At 36.1% G+C, this 16,295-nt stretch overlaps 1 protein-coding gene across 1 annotated transcript in view; it reads right to left on the minus strand.

Moving 5' to 3' along the window:
• The window catches only part of COL3A1 (collagen type III alpha 1 chain), a 77,390-nt gene that overhangs the window by 19,574 nt on the left and 41,521 nt on the right, over positions 1 to 16,295 (minus strand). Inside the window, exons 10-32 of the mRNA XM_058188978.1 lie at positions 15,035 to 15,088; positions 14,526 to 14,579; positions 13,115 to 13,159; positions 12,398 to 12,451; positions 11,662 to 11,706; positions 10,826 to 10,879; positions 10,315 to 10,413; positions 10,142 to 10,186; positions 9,932 to 10,030; positions 8,700 to 8,753; positions 8,426 to 8,533; positions 7,750 to 7,803; positions 7,534 to 7,632; positions 5,726 to 5,779; positions 4,799 to 4,897; positions 4,470 to 4,523; positions 4,306 to 4,359; positions 3,100 to 3,153; positions 2,708 to 2,761; positions 2,107 to 2,151; positions 1,926 to 2,024; positions 1,723 to 1,830; positions 1,154 to 1,207 (exon numbers count right to left, since the gene is read on the minus strand). Of these exons, the coding sequence (XP_058044961.1) occupies positions 1,154 to 1,207; positions 1,723 to 1,830; positions 1,926 to 2,024; positions 2,107 to 2,151; positions 2,708 to 2,761; positions 3,100 to 3,153; positions 4,306 to 4,359; positions 4,470 to 4,523; positions 4,799 to 4,897; positions 5,726 to 5,779; positions 7,534 to 7,632; positions 7,750 to 7,803; positions 8,426 to 8,533; positions 8,700 to 8,753; positions 9,932 to 10,030; positions 10,142 to 10,186; positions 10,315 to 10,413; positions 10,826 to 10,879; positions 11,662 to 11,706; positions 12,398 to 12,451; positions 13,115 to 13,159; positions 14,526 to 14,579; positions 15,035 to 15,088 (1,539 nt within the window). The remainder of the gene's footprint in view (positions 1 to 1,153; positions 1,208 to 1,722; positions 1,831 to 1,925; positions 2,025 to 2,106; positions 2,152 to 2,707; positions 2,762 to 3,099; positions 3,154 to 4,305; positions 4,360 to 4,469; positions 4,524 to 4,798; positions 4,898 to 5,725; positions 5,780 to 7,533; positions 7,633 to 7,749; positions 7,804 to 8,425; positions 8,534 to 8,699; positions 8,754 to 9,931; positions 10,031 to 10,141; positions 10,187 to 10,314; positions 10,414 to 10,825; positions 10,880 to 11,661; positions 11,707 to 12,397; positions 12,452 to 13,114; positions 13,160 to 14,525; positions 14,580 to 15,034; positions 15,089 to 16,295) is intronic.

Consider the following 16,295-nt stretch of genomic DNA (forward strand, 5'->3'; position numbering starts at 1 on the left):
TCAATCAATTTGCCATGGCATAAATTCATTGAAATGAGAAGAACAAAATCTGTTTTTGTTAACAAATATTTTTATATTCCTCCCACCTACTATGTTTCAAGGATTCTAATTCTAGCTCTTTGAAAGATGAGGAAAAGCTGAACTTTTAAAGAGCCTTAGAATTACTTGTATACGATTGGCTGGTTATTGATTGATTATGTGCAGCAATCACATAGCTAGATTTTCCCTATGTCCCTTATCTGATCCTTCAGTTCTTTCAATGTTACATCTATCATCACTGTAATTCAGTCCATCCATCCATCATCATCATCATCATCATCATCATCATCACCACCACCATCACCATCATTATTGAGTTTTAACAATTAAACAATTCTTATTCAACTGTGCATGACTGTGATCATTTACATATCATTTACTAGTTTCTCCTATACTCGATATAATTTTACTAAATCTACTATCTACTATCTGTTATCTACTATCTACTATCTGTTATTTCCCCTTTTTTCTATTTTTGATCCAATTATACCATACCAGTCCATCCATTTTCTATATGCTTTCCTATAAGCCTATTCTACTTCCTTTCATTCTGTTCATTGTATTCTCACCAAGAAACTATTCTCAACCCAGTAATAGTCCTGGAGGATAAACCCATCTGTCTCTTCAAAGAATCTTGGTAGAACTGAGGAAAATTAGGTCAACTAGATTATTTTTAATTTTATTCCTATTACCGTAGAAAAATGCTTATTAAAATATTTACAAAATTTCACACTTTAAGAGAAGAGCTCCTGAAAATGGCTATAAAATACATGTGTCTTTTTGGAAGGCTAATTTCAGCAAGGGTTGAGGCAAACACTGAATTTTCAGACTCAAGCATCTCTAGAGATAAGGATTTTGCTGTGCCTCTCTCTTAATCTTGGTTAGATAAGGAAGGAGTTGCTACAGATAATCTGGAAATAGATGCAACTAATCAATCAACTATATTTCCTAAACTTCTCAGCATTAGAAGTTCTTGGCATGCCTAAAAATACTCAGGCTATAATATTAAATGCAAAACCTTAAAAAAGCTATATGCTCTGCTGGAACCAATTTTGTTCTGTTGTAAATTAGATGAAGCAAACAAATTATCCATGATATGGCAGAATCTACTTACTCGTAATCCATCTTTACCAGGTGAACCATCTCCTCCTCTGCTTCCAGGCTCTCCCTATCCAAATGAAAGAACAGAGCAGATATGTTGTGACTGAGCTAACCAACAGCAACCTGTTGTACCATGCAGTTCATAAGCTTTTCCCAAACTAAAAAGCAACATTTAAGTCATCATTTAAAATTATATGATAAAGAATATTAAACAAATACAATCATCAGGGAGACTTTGACTTAGTGGACAAAGAATAAAGCACTAACAACTTCCACTTCTGAAGTAGGTGAACCTAATTTTTCACTAGCCCTATTCTAAACATCTTCCTTAAATCCATTAACTTCAGTTGCAGTTACTCTTCTCAACATAAAAGAAGATGGGCTTTATGCAACCTGGCGGTCTAGTTTAGTACTTACACATACTGCCCTGCAACAAGTTTTATGAATAAGTGATATCAATCTTAAAAGTTTAGATCAATTTGGTTAAGCTTAGTAATGCTTGATAATAAATCCAAGTTTGGCTGCTCTTCATAATTTTGGAGGGTATTATCTGGTTATTACAGGAAATATAAAAGAACATACCTTTTCTCCCTTAGGTCCAGGATTTCCAGAAGCTCCTCTCTCTCCTGGCATTCCTTGCAATCCTGGAGGTCCCATACCACCAGGAGGACCAGGTGGACCACCAGGGCCCTAAAATAATATTTTCCGGAACAGTTATTAGGACACCTGGAAAAAAGTACCTGGAGCATAATTTAGGTATACAAAGTGCCATAATTTCAGCTTACTTTTCCACCTTCAGGGCCAGCAGGGCCAGGACCACCTCTAGCTCCAGGGGGACCTGCAGTTCCGGGTGTGCCTCGTTCACCTGGGATGCCATTTTCACCCTAGTAGAAATAAGACCATTTAGTGTTGTTTGAGTTCTTTGTTTTCACATTTTTATGTGACCAGATTAGTACCCAAATTTACCTTTCCTCCTGGAAGTCCTGGAAGTCCATTTTCACCTTTTGGGCCCTGTTGTGAAACAAAGGTAATTTGATTATTATTGATACGTTTTCATGGGTGACAACTTCATTAATATTCAAGACGCAGCCAAACAATTCCACCTGAGGTGTCTATCCAGTCAATGGCACAACATTGATCTTCTTCCAGTGCATTATAGGTTCCACTGAGTTTAGCTAAAATAATAGCCACTTCTAAAGAAGAAGAAGAAGAAGAAGGAGAAGAAGAAGAGAGAGAGAGAGAGAGAGAGGGAGGGAGGGAGGGAGGGAGGGAAGGAGGGAGGGAGGGAGAGATAGTGGGGGGGCCAGGCTTTGGAAGTATATAATATATTTGATTTCTGTAAGACATTATTATAAAAATAGCTGGAATTATATCTAAATAATAGGTAATGGACTTTCTTAAAAGCTGAATTTGGGGTAAAGTTATAGAGATTTGTTTTTGTGGAAAAGAAAGAATGTTTCAGAACAAGGTCATAATACTGGAATTATAATTTATATTGTTCTCCACACTTAAGTAGCATTACCTATCCTTTTTACCCTTCTTTGGGAGAGTCGAAAGGACAACTTACTGGATCTCCAGGTTTCCCACTCTCTCCAGGAGCTCCTGAAGGACCAGGTAGACCCTATGGGAAATACAATTATTGTTTAATGCATATTCCGCTCTTCTTTCAAGATTGCATTTAAAAATATCAGAAATAGAGATTTATTGTACCTGATGAATTTTTATAAAAAATTGAAATAGCCCATAGTCAGGCCATTAATGTCTTGTACGTCATTCTAGCATTCAGATCATCACTTTTTATTGTGAGCAACCATACACGATAAATAATAAATAAATAAATAAATAATTAAATAAAAATTTGGCGGACAAAATCAGCCAAACATAAGCTTCTACTTTTCTTCACTAATTTAGAAAGCAAACATTTATTTAGAAAGCAAACATTGAAGAATATCAGCATACCTGGAATCCAGGTGGACCTGTTGCTCCTTGTTCTCCTCTTTCACCAGGACCACCCTGGGAAAAGAAGAATATCATTCATGGTTTTCCATCCCCCCAACAACCCCTTCTTTAGGTCGTTTGTGCTGAGCGATAATAACTTTCTGTTCCTGGATATGAAGCTTTCAAAAACCCAAAAGGGACAACATCAGTCAATGCAGTATTAATTAAACCATGATAAAGAAAACAAAAATTAATGTGCTATTGTAGCATTACAATAGTCGGTGGTCCATTCCACTCAATCTAATTTTCTTTTTCTATACAATTTTTTTTAAGACAAAACACATATACATAAAAACATTTTCAATCCCAATATCATGTTCGGCGGGGTAATTACCAATCTCTTGTGCCTTCACAATTTACAAATATCCTTAATTTATCTAAATTTATATCGTCACCATCTTGTATCCAGAACTTTAAATTAACCAATAGCTATAACCTTTATTTTTCTCATTCCATATGCATTTCCGCTAATGAATATTTTATCTTGTAACATCATTAATTCTATTGTTCTACACCATTCATTTTAATATTTCAATTAATAGTATTCTTTCTCCAATCTTTACTAACATATCTTCCCTTCTAGCCATTGATAAAATATATCCCATATCTTATAATATTGCTTTTCTTCCTGTTCTCTTATTTCAAATGTCGATTTACTCATTTCAGCACATTCCATTATTTTCCTAATTGTTTCATTTTGCAAAGGTATTTTCTCACTTTTCCAATTTTTAGCAAACACTATTCTAGCTGATGTTATGATATTTACCATCAAATATCTCACTTCTCTATTATAAATTTCTGGTATGATCCCAAGTAGAAAGACTTTTGGTTTAAAATCTATGTGCTCTTTAATCATTTTTTCCAACCACATGTGTATTTTAGTCCAATATCTTTTAGCTTCCACGCATGTCCACCACATCACTCAATCTAATTTTCAAGGGTTTAGGCTAACCCACTATTTTGAAAAGTATTGCTTTCCAATAGATCCTATGATCAAAGGATGAGCTCAAATAATTCTTTACATCTCTGTAAACAATATGATGACTAGTAAGCTAATGAAAAATTGTCTTATTCATTGCTTGCATCCATTTCTCTTTAGTAACATAGATGATGTACATATATAGTAAGTTAGTATTAATACATGACTTTTGTGTTTCTATTACTTACAGCAGGTCCTGGGGGTCCCTGTGCTCCTGCTTCACCATCCTTTCCAGGTAGCCCCTGTTAAATAATGGTATAGTGATTAGCTTACAGGGGCAACAGAATTGTATATGTGGGTGTATATGTGTGGAAAGAGTGAAATAAATTACTAAAAGATTGAGTTTACTGACCGGTCCACCAGGAGGTCCAGAAGTTCCTCTTTCCCCATTTTTACCTGGTGAACCCTAAAAATACAAAAGATGCAGTTTAATATCTTACCAATTATTATATGTCAAAAATTGTAGTGTTCAAAGGCGACTTCAATTTAACATCCTCATAGTAACATGTTTGAATATTTACTTATTAGTTTCATTTCTGTGAATAATACACTCTTGAGAGCTTATTTCTTTGTTTAGGTTGACTTTTGATAAAGGAAGTGTTGACATCTCAAAGAGAAATTTTTTAAAAAATGTCATCCTAAATCCACAGGTAGTCTGGATAATAACGAGGTTATTCTGACCTCATTGCCTTTCGGACCAGGGAAGCCCATCACACCTGGTTGACCTCGTGGACCTGCTGGGCCTGGGGGACCACTCCGCCCTGATTCTCCTGGTGAACCCTGAAAGTGATAGAGGTGAAGAGAGGAAGAAACATAAGAAAACACTGGAAGACCACTGAGATTAAACATTCACAGACACATTGAAACAATGGGATCAGCCCACCCCATTCAGTCTAGCAGAAGGGGATTGGTACAGAGCAGACCCTGTTTGTCAAGGAATTTCAGTTTGTGGGGTCAAAGAGAGCAGACTTTCCCACTGTGGCCCCTTCCCAACATTCTGCTGCCCGAGATGAGATCTGCCCTCACCCTTCTGACTTTCCAGAAGGACTTTAAAATATGGATTTGCCAGCAGGTTTGATCCCCTGATGCTGGCACTTTTCACTGGACGTGGTTGATGATGTAAAAGAAAAAACCCTTCCCCCTGCCAGACAGTTCTTTTAGTTCTTATTTAAGATTTATTAATTTTAATGTTTTTATATTTACATTTTTACAATTTTGTAAGCCACTCAGCATTAGTTTACCAATGAAATGTGCAACATATTAAATGAATGAATGAATGAATGAATGAATGAATGAATGAATGAATGAATAATAAATGTATGTATGTATGTATGTATGAATTGTGCTATCCTATTTGGTCACTTAAAATATAATTGATTTTTTTTTCAGAAGCAGAAATTAATGCACTTCTGGTAATAATGGACGTTAATACCGAGATTATATAAAAAGGCTTACAGAGCCATTAAATAAAATGGTCAATGAAATGCCTGTAAATAATTCCCCAAGAAGTGAAATAAGCAACTAAATTAAATGCTCATAAAGTAACATCAAGGCAAGGCACAGTAACAAAAGTAGTATCTGGTGAAACAACAGAATATATTGACGTACAGAAGGGCCTGGTTTTCCATCTACTCCTGGACCACCTGGACTTCCTGTTAAGCCCTGAGTAAAAAAATAAAAACAATATTATGTAATAGGTGCATGTTCAAAGCAACAGCTTTTCTAACCCTACTTTATTACGTAAATAGGGATTAAGAATACAAATGGGGATATAGAATTGTTGGAGAATTTGTTTCAAGTACTTTTATTAGAGAAATCAAGAGAGGCATCAGTAGATCTCAGAAATATGTGATGCTAATACTACAAGGTATTATAAGTAAGATAGTTACTGTAAGTGAAAAATATTACAGTCGTTTCTTCACTGTAGTCAGTGGTGGGATTCAGCCTGTTCGCACCACTTTGGGAGAACCGGTTGTTAACTTTCTGAGCAGTTTGGCAAACTGGTTGTTGGAAGAAATCATTAGGGCAGAGAACCGGTTGTTAAATGACTTGAATCCCACTGCTGACTGTAATATTAATAAAAACTTTATTTAGATAATCAAGTTTACAATGATAGAGGTAGAAAGCTTTCCTGAAATTTCTAGCTGACTTAAGTTTATGGGAGAAAAGGCTAAGCAAGATTGGGCTTGGTTCATACATGTATGGGCAATCACCACAGAATCTCAGGACTGTAGACTAAACTGGGAAGATGAAAAATATCTTGGAAGAAGGAAACAGGGAACAATTTTTAAACTGGACATAGCCTTTGCCTTTTATTAAGAATATAGTCATTTGAAATGAAGCTCAAATGATTTTTACTGGATGGTGTAAACAATTGGTTACTGCACTCGTCATGAAAGATAACCAAGTGACAAAAGAAGTTTATGATTCTTCAGTTCACAAAAAGTTAAGTTACAGACAAAAACGCAACCAAATAATAACAGAATACTAACATCATTTCGTACCATGGCTCTTGATCCTAAAAGTCTATTTATCAATTCTTTACGGTACTTTATCTGGGGGAGAGGGGATTCTACGCACTTGACCAGTACACTTCATTTCCTAAGAGAGCTATCCTACATTCAAGATTTACATTAAAGACTTACTTGGGTGAGTAACCTGTTTGCTATTTTTTATACAGGAGAGATTTTACTAATTCACAGAAAAAAAACTTCCTTAGGTTGCAGGAAAGAGCCCACATATTAAATAAGTCTCGACATCTAGCACAGAAGGGACCAAGCTAGGTTATACATGTTCTTCTTGACATTAGACTTTTCTCAGTAGAGATATTATTTTTCTTCCGACAACAGCAAAAAGAAAGAAGTGGTGCAATATGGCTGACCATTTTCTTGCTACGTTACCACAGTAAGGTACAGTTCTTTACAAACTTCAAAACCTACGTAGCAGGGCTTCACAATTTATCCTGGGCTAAAGACTTTGCCTTTTAGAGATATACTGAGACCTTTGTTCCCAAAAATAATGAGTGAGCTATTAATTAAACCGATTGACTAGCACTGACATTTAATTAAAATTAAAACAATTTCAAAAGACTATGGCCTGGTCATATATTTAATACCATTCCCTTTCCTTCACAGCCTATCAAATTCTCTGAGAGCTATACCTCAAACTTTCTAGAGTCACATTCTTAAGGGAACAGTGAAGTATTATCTATAAAGAAAGCCAGGTATCTTTTAAATATAACTGATTCTCAGAACTGTTTTCGAGATATTTGCATTAAATGTAACAAGTATTTACAATCTGGAAATATGGACTCTCATCATTAATAAGGGAATGCATTCGTCTTTTTTGTTCTTACAGCACCTTTCTTAATAATGTCTTTGAGTTTTATATTCTACAACCAGGAAATTTCTACTTACTCTCATTCCTGGAAGGCCGGGGCTGCCATCTCGTCCTGGTTCTCCAGGAGCTCCTCTTGGACCAGTACTGCCTGGACCACCTCGCTCACCAGGTGCCCCCTTAAATGACATTGGATAATATGAAGGAAAAGGGGATTACAAATCATATTGTGACCTGAACAAAAAGTAGTAAATGTCTTTGGAAACCAAAACTCTAAGTAAGAAACATATTCTTACCTTTTCACCTCCAGGTCCACTCGGACCAGCGGGACCGCGGAATCCTGGAGCACCCTGAAAAATAGAAAAACAGACATTTTTATTGAAAAACTCATGAAGGAATTTCCAAAGGTAAGTATATCACATGAAGTTGAGAAGCCAATGTGTATTTTCAGTTTGTGTTCTAATGTCTGATTATTCTGAGATCTAATGACTAGAATAACTGCAGATTATATTCTTGTTAACAAACTGAAACTTTGCTTCTAGAGTGTAACAGAAGAAAAATAATGATAACAAGAGAATTTTATCTATCAACATTAACAATCCCATTGCCATTTCTCTGGTGAACAACCATCATACTGCTTTTAATTCCAAGTCTTCTGAATAATCCCATTGGTTTGATTAGAAATTTAGCCACAACTGATGTACACAAATAGTACATGATCTCACTACTTTAATCCAGTGGTGGGATTCAGCCAGTTCGCACCACTTTGGGAGAACCGGTTGTTAACTTTCTGAGCTGTTTGGCAAACTGGTTTTTGGAAGAAATCATTAGGGCAGAGAACCGGTTGTTAAATTACTTGAATCCCACCACTGCTTTAATCTCTTCTAGGCACAAACATATCTGGAAATGGAGTGCTGACTAACATAGGTTGCCTTGTGTTCTTGTCTAAAGCGAACTTCTTAGAATACTTGCCCGTTCTCCTGCAGCTCCAGGTATGCCATTGGTGCCAGGTTGACCAGGTGATCCTGCCTTGCCTTCTTCTCCTGGAGGACCAGCAGCACCAGGGGTGCCATTTTCACCCTTAAAACAAAATGCCATCAAACAGTCATTGATAAAGCTAGTGACATTCGAGATAAACTTTTACTGGAACAATACAGCTTTTCAAATTAAGGTTTATTCTATTTTAGTAAAAAGGGCAGGCCTGTCCCACTCCAGATCTACTACAGCTGTATAAATCAATACTTACACGTTCACCTCTTGGTCCTGTCTCTCCTTTTGCACCATTTTTACCAGGTTCACCCTGAAAAGAACACAAGACTGATGAATCGTCTTGTCAAACCTGATTTGTTCAGTCCCATCAAACACAGATCTTGCTAGTAGATTAGAATCTTGCTTACAATCAAAGACAAGAGTTTATTTGGAATTGGATCCAAAGAATCGTGTGCACAAAGAGAATGTGATTCAATACTGTTACTCTGTGAATTCTTCTGCAAGCACTATATAAATTTCTCATAGTGAGATGTCACTGAGCACAGAAGATATTAATATAGGGATGCAGATGATAGGCTAGGCATACAAATATGTAAGATGTTTTGAGACAGCTATTACAGAATCAGTCTATGACAGAAATGTGCATTATCTAAAGATGATAAACCATGCAATGTTCTTTGGCTGTTGTTCTATATTGCTAGTTGATATTTGATATTTGATATTATTTTTAGCTAGCAAAAAAAAGTAGAAAGCCTTTAGCTGGATTTGATTTATGAAGTTGGTATCTAGTTTGCTGAGGCCCAGGTAGAATCCTACTTCCTTTCTGGATCCTTGCTTTGATTTTAATCCTTTACTCAGTGCTATTCTGGTATATTTTTCCTTGTAGGAGAAGATAGGAAACAGAAGACTCCACAAAAGAGGAAACATGGGTTATAGAAACCCCTTTGAATGTTACAGGGAGGCAGATATACAAGTGAGCATATTATTTGAACATTACCTCCAGATCCAAGTCAACTTCTTTAAATTAAGGCGTTTCAGACTCAACAGCTGATCTAGACTTACATGCTTATTGCCTGAATATATAAATGAGGAGACATTTATATATCCAACATTATACCCTCTTACACCTATAGCAAGTTTCATGGGATGCCCCTCCTCTCCAAGATTATCTATAAATGTTATAAATTCTTACTCGCCATGTAATTCTCCTAACATATTTTCCTACTGTTAATATTTGGACTTTCTGGCCCTCCCATGTTTCAGATGATCAAAATTACACAACAGGAAGAAAAAGGTTGACAATCTCCACATATTGGGAAAAAAAACCAATAACAACCTGAAACCCAGGAGTTATTTCCCTCCACCCAAATCATGTCCTTCTGTCAAAAGACATGGTACAGATTTCTACAACATGGCACATTTTGTGTTTATCTGAATTTATTTTTCATGTAATCGTGACATTAAAAAAATAGCATGCTGATGACTTACAGATGGACCTCTTTGTCCAGGGATTCCATTAGTCCCAGAAGGACCAGGAAGACCACGAGCTCCACTTAGACCAGGAGCACCAGGAATTCCAGCAGCACCCTGGATAAAAACAACATGTGCTCAAGAAAGATACCATGGAATGATTTGAGTCAACATGCACATTACTTAAGAAAATGCAGTGGCATATACTACTCTGCCTGGGACACTTACTGGAGGACCTTTGGCACCAGGATTTCCATCACGTCCTCCAGGACCCTATTGACAAAAGATAACAGCTTTTATTAGGTTATGTATTTCTTGAAATACTACGATCTTACTAAAATACACTTTACTAAAATCTAAAATAGACTTGACACATCATTTTATAAAGAACGTATACTTACAGGAGGCCCAGAACCCCCAGGTTGGCCTGGGGCACCAGCATCTCCTTTTGGTCCAGGAGGTCCACTAGAGCCTGCAGGACCAGCAGGACCTGTTTCACCCTGTGAAACGAGAGAGAGAGAGAGTTAGACCAATCAAATTGATAATATGAGGCATCTAGAGAACTTTATTGGGGTGATGGTGGTAGTGGATTATCCCTTGTGGTTGGAAAAGGATGACAACGTACTAATGAATATTCTTTAGAAGAAGCATTATCCCAATGAAATCTCAAATATTCCCAGTGCTGATACACTGTGCATAGAACGGTATCTAGCAGAGGGTAGAATAGTAGAAGGTAGAAAGAATTAAGTATGTATCAGTATCAGCAGTGCCTGTCAATATTCCACACTAACAGTGGCTTCTTTCCCTCCCTTCGAAGGAATGTATACCAAACACAGGCTAATATATGAAACATCTTTTTTTTAGAGTGTTAATTTAATCTCTGTCTCTTTTTATACCAGTGATAGTAAATACCTTAAAACCTGCAGCACCAGGAAATCCTGTAGGTCCAGGAGGGCCTGGTGGACCCTGAAGAAAATAGAAGAGAGATATGATTACTTGAAAATTATCAATGATTACTTTAATGAAAATAATATTGTTTGGTATTATATCATATACAAATGAAGGGGGGAAAGTCTCTTGTAATTGAGCCAACCAATATAAAACTGTGTTGTAAAACAGACATCTATAACACATGTAACCTGTGTGGGGGAAAGATATCTCTAGTTATATGACTTGTTGTTCTTAGAGTGACTTATGGAGCCTCCAAGATAAGGTGACCAATGACAAAGTTCTTGAACCTCCATCCAAAACTAATTATTTGCTAATTTATTATAGGATTCTTTTTTTCAAAAGGGGTTCTTTTTTCCCCAAAAGCATTGGATTTTCATTTTCTCTGCCTTATTTGCAATTTTTAATGTACATTATAAATTAATCTTACTGTCCAGGTCACAAGAGTTTGCGACCTTGATCTTTTTAATGGGAGAAATAATATTTGAAAATTTTATTTTATTTTAAATATTATTTGAGACCCAATTAAGGTGCCAGGTTAGAAATTAGAAGACTGTGACTTCTCATTCCACCTTAGACATGAAAGCCAGCTGGGTAACTTTAGGCCAGTCACTCTTTCTCAGTCCAATTCACCATAGCTTGGGTTGTTGTTGTGGTGGTATAAAATATAACAAGTATAAAGTTTTGATGGGATTTTGGTGATCCAAGGATCATAATTTGCACTTTAGCAAAGAATTTCAGTATAGGATATCAGAAAAGGGATGGGAAATACCTGAGAAAGAAAGAAGAGATATACTTACAGGTTGGCCAGCTGCTCCAGGACTACCATCATTACCACGAGAACCCTGAAAATACAAAGGAATTGATTAGAAACAAATGAATGTTGCTTGTAGTATTTTAAAAATAAACACTATCACAAAGCTTACAATAATGAATGATCTATAACCTTTCAAAACTGCCCTGAACTCATTTATTTATAGATATTACAGTTCTTTGATAATTAAATATGGAGTCCTAACATCTTAAATGTACATAATAAAATGCACAGTATATGGGAAAAACTTGATGTCCTCTAATTATGTGTTCATTGTCTAATTGCATTTTTTTTTTAAATAAAAAGAACTGTTCTGTGAAAAAGATTCCATGCCTTATCACTAAATCTCCTCAATGGGATCATATTCTGATAGTCTTTTTTGAATTGGAGCATGCAAGCCAAATATGGGGCAAAGGAGGAACACATAAGAGCCAAAAATAGCAAACAAAAATTCCCAGTTTTTATACACCAAATTATAAATATGGACAACACAATGCTGGAAAACAATAGAATCAGAAATGGCAAAGCTGAAGTGAGTTGTAAAATGTCTCCAAAAAGACTGATTTTGCCCAACCAACCCACAGAAACCAAAGATAGTACAACAAAATTGACTTCCATTATCTTGTCCCTTCCAGGATTCTTAAAGTATATAATCTATACCAGAGGATCAAAATTGGCAATGATAATAAGAGTATATATTAAACTTTCACCCAGCTACTTACTGAAGTTCCTGGAAGCCCAGCTCGTCCTCTTTCACCAGGCAGACCTCTGGGTCCCTAAGAAACATACAAGACTTTGAGAAAACGAAGGGCAACCCAAATCATTCATCACTGAAGGGACAGCTGTAAAACCTTCATTAAAGAAAACATTACAGATGAATCATAAGATTTGGATCAACCATAGTTCAAATTAGTCATTTGAGGAAATGATTATTTCATATATAACATGATTTTCCCCCCTTTCTTTTATTTTTAAACAGTTCTTTCTATACTTCCTCAAATCAGAAGTGATTTAGGCAAGGAGGATTAATTTAAAATCGGAAAGTGCAATAGGATAAGATGAGACCTGCTTCAGACTTCACATTGCCATTCTGGCATTATATGTGAATTAGGCAAATACATATAATTGCCTCAGGTGTCCATGATCTAATCCCCAGGGCTGGTACCACCAATGAGTATCCTGAAAAATATATTTGAAACTTAGCTCAGGCATACTTTTATTATTGCTAAGCTTAATTGCTACCAAATATGTGATAAACTTTATGTACTTCTCCAGTCAGAATAGAAGTGTAAACCTGTCTCCTTATTACCTTCTACCTAATAGATTATCACAGAATTCTTTAGATTTTTCTCCATGTGGCTGAGTAAAATCCCAGGTTTATGATAATTCTTTTGCTGTTTTCTCCCATATACTTTCTACAATATTGTTCAAAAAGTTACCATTGGTCCTGGGGATCCATTTTCACCGGGAAGGCCATTTTCACCCTATTTGATAAAGGGAATATTGGTCAATGCATCATCTTTATCATTCCACATTTGAGCAAACCACCTTTACGTCATTGTCCCAATTCCATCTTTCTCATATGCTCATCATTCCTACTACCTTCTCCTACTGGTACTTTATTGATTTATCATTTGTTGCTTTTATCTTATAATTTAAGATCTATTACTTACCACTTTATTGTTTGTATGTACTTTGAGAACTTATGCACTGGAGACAAATTGTGTGTCCAATTACATTTGGCCAGTAATGAATATTCCCAGAACTTAAGCAAGAACCTAAGCACTCTAAAGCAAATTTCCATATTTGAATCTCTTTCTGCATCAGACCAGTTCAGTACAAAGAAGAAGGGTCAGTTTGCACCAGCTGAAACTATGCATACCGTATAATTCCTCTTGCTGAGATCATTTTTATCAATGAAAATGTGGCATGTCAACTTTAGAAACAAATAAACAAGCAAACTACCAATTTCCTAACAAAGTGATCTTTTTGGAAATAATGTGATGGGCAGTGAAGAGTCAAACTAATTGAAGAGAACCTATTTTGCTTCATCAAATGATGAGGATGACGTTACTGCATCTGTCTATAAAGTAACCTCATGAGAAGAAAAAACCAGTATGTACAGGATTTTTGTTTTTAGGACAGCTCAATATGCAGTGATAAATGTACTTCTCTATCAAACTCAGTTTAATAAGAACATAAGATTTCCAACAACTAGCAGCCAAAAGCAGAATGAAATTATGATTAGAGGTACCGTATGGCCATGCTGATTAGCAATCCCTAATGTATCAGTTTAATTAGTCTTGTTTTCAGAGTTGTCCATCATCTTGTTAAATACGTTCTAAGTGAAGAAATATTTCATTGATCCCTTTTAAATCAACTTTTTAGGATGGAACATGGTTATTTCATTTTGAGAAGTTGTGGGGGGTGGGGAAATCCCAATGCTTATCTCTAACTACTTTCTTCTCACTGTTCACAGATGGGTATAAGGAAGCCTTCAGAAAAAGCCAAGTCACGCCCACCAAGCCACACCCACAGAAGGGGTAGTAAATTTTTTTGAAACCCACGACTGCCTCCCTCTCCCCCCCATTCAGATGTCCATGGCAACAACCTTTTCCCCCTTGTCTAAGAAACAGAAAGAAAGGGAAGTGGGGATTGCAAGTGAGGCATGAACATAATGGGAGAGCCATTACCAGGGGAAAAAAAGGCAAATTCAGTTCTGTCTGGATATGACCAACAGATAAATATTCTGAGAAGCCCAAGAAACTGCACTGTTTAACATCTTCTAAAGAAGAATTTTATCTGACTAAGCCTGTCTTCTTCTGCACAAGTAATAAATGTAAATGGTACCTTTAGACCAGGAGCTCCTGTATCACCTTTGCTACCATCTCTTCCATCAAAACCCTTTGTGCAAAGAAAAAAAAAAAGAAATAATATATGAGCGACATGTAGGAAATTTCCTAAATCAAAATACTGAACACCTGGAATGGTTATATGTCTCCCTGGCTATATCTAAAGCTTGTAAAAGGAGGATAAGTCCTAATTTTTCTATCTACACTGCTTCATGCTCCCCCAACCCACTCAGCTAATGTTTGTTGCGTTTGCTTCAAGCAATTCCTTCAGAAAAGTTTCTGACTGCAACACGAGTGTTCCATCTGCTATTGCAGTTTTCTCCAACATGGTGCCATCCTGATGAGTTGTATCTCAACTCTGATAAATGCCCACCAGAATTATATAGAAATTGCTTTAATCAAAAGAATTTGGAGAGCATTAAGTTGAAGAAGCCTGAAGCAGATTTAGCTGTGTTGATAACATCCCCCAATTTTTTATGATAAGAATATTTGAGTTTGAGCACTTACCCTGTGACCTTTCATTCCAGGCATTCCAGGCATTCCACTAGGACCTTTGTGGCCCTAAATTAAGAGAGAGAGAGAGCACAATAAGACTAGAAGAATTGCATTGGAAGGTTATGATGATCAAGAAAAACAGGCTAAAAGGTTTAAGCATGGCTAATAGAATACCTGAGGAATTATCAAGGGAATCAAACCAGAGAACGCCAAAAAGAGGAATATTTCAGAATACAAAAGATACATCGATATTTAAAATAAACCTGACCCTTGGAATGGATTATTTCTGAATATTCAGTTACAAGATGGTGATGTAATTAGATGACATACCATGATTTCCCTTTTTTCAATAGATCTAAAAACTATTTTCCTCAGCTTTGATTGCAGAAAGAAACTGCACTTTTCGCAACACATGGATTTTCTATGATATTGTTCTCTTTTTTTGAATTTTTTTATTTTATAAACAAACAAACATACAGTACATAATCAGTCGTTCAGTGTATCATCTGAGTACATCTACATATGAGTACAAGACACATATGATTTTGTTCTTTGATAAGAAGTTGCCATAAGATGTGATTTTATATTATTTGTCCTCTGCTTCATCTGCTGTCAGAAATGTTTAAGTTGATGAATTACTTTTGGTTTATAACTGTCAGATGTTATTGCTGTGGCACCCTCAGTTAGGTTTTCACTTTCTACCTAATTAAATGGTAGGGAAACTATATGAGTGAAGAAGAAAGCTGTAGGCGTAGAAAGATTGTAACAGTATGGCTATTTTTACAACTGGGAATAAAACCTACAACTTTCTCATAGCCATAGAACGAGCAATAGCAATCAATATCATTGATAAACAAACATAAATCTTAGTGAAGCAAGAATATAGGAGATCTGGAAATGGCTGAGTAAATTCAACAAAACAAAAAAATCTTATTTGTAACCTCATTGTCAGATCACACAGATGGGAAGGCATTTGTTTTACTTTTTTATGCATTTCTTAATTGGGGTGTGTGTGTGGATGGGACTATGCCTGGGTGGAGATGGATGCCACAACATGCCATTTCCCATCAACCCTAAGTTATGAAATAATAGGGTGTCATGACTTCTTCCTACAGAATAGGGCTTAGTTTGATGATGGTGGGGACTAAAAGATGTAGTAGGAGGATAATGACATAATTATATCACACAAGTGATTGAAATGGAAGTGGCTGAGATATAAACACACATACACACAATGGAGTTTCTCAAAAGGCTTAGTACCTTTTAGGGTTAG

The sequence above is a fragment of the Ahaetulla prasina genome, chromosome 1, assembly GCF_028640845.1.
Source record: "Ahaetulla prasina isolate Xishuangbanna chromosome 1, ASM2864084v1, whole genome shotgun sequence".
In the NCBI taxonomy this organism is placed as follows: Eukaryota; Metazoa; Chordata; class Lepidosauria; order Squamata; family Colubridae; genus Ahaetulla; species Ahaetulla prasina.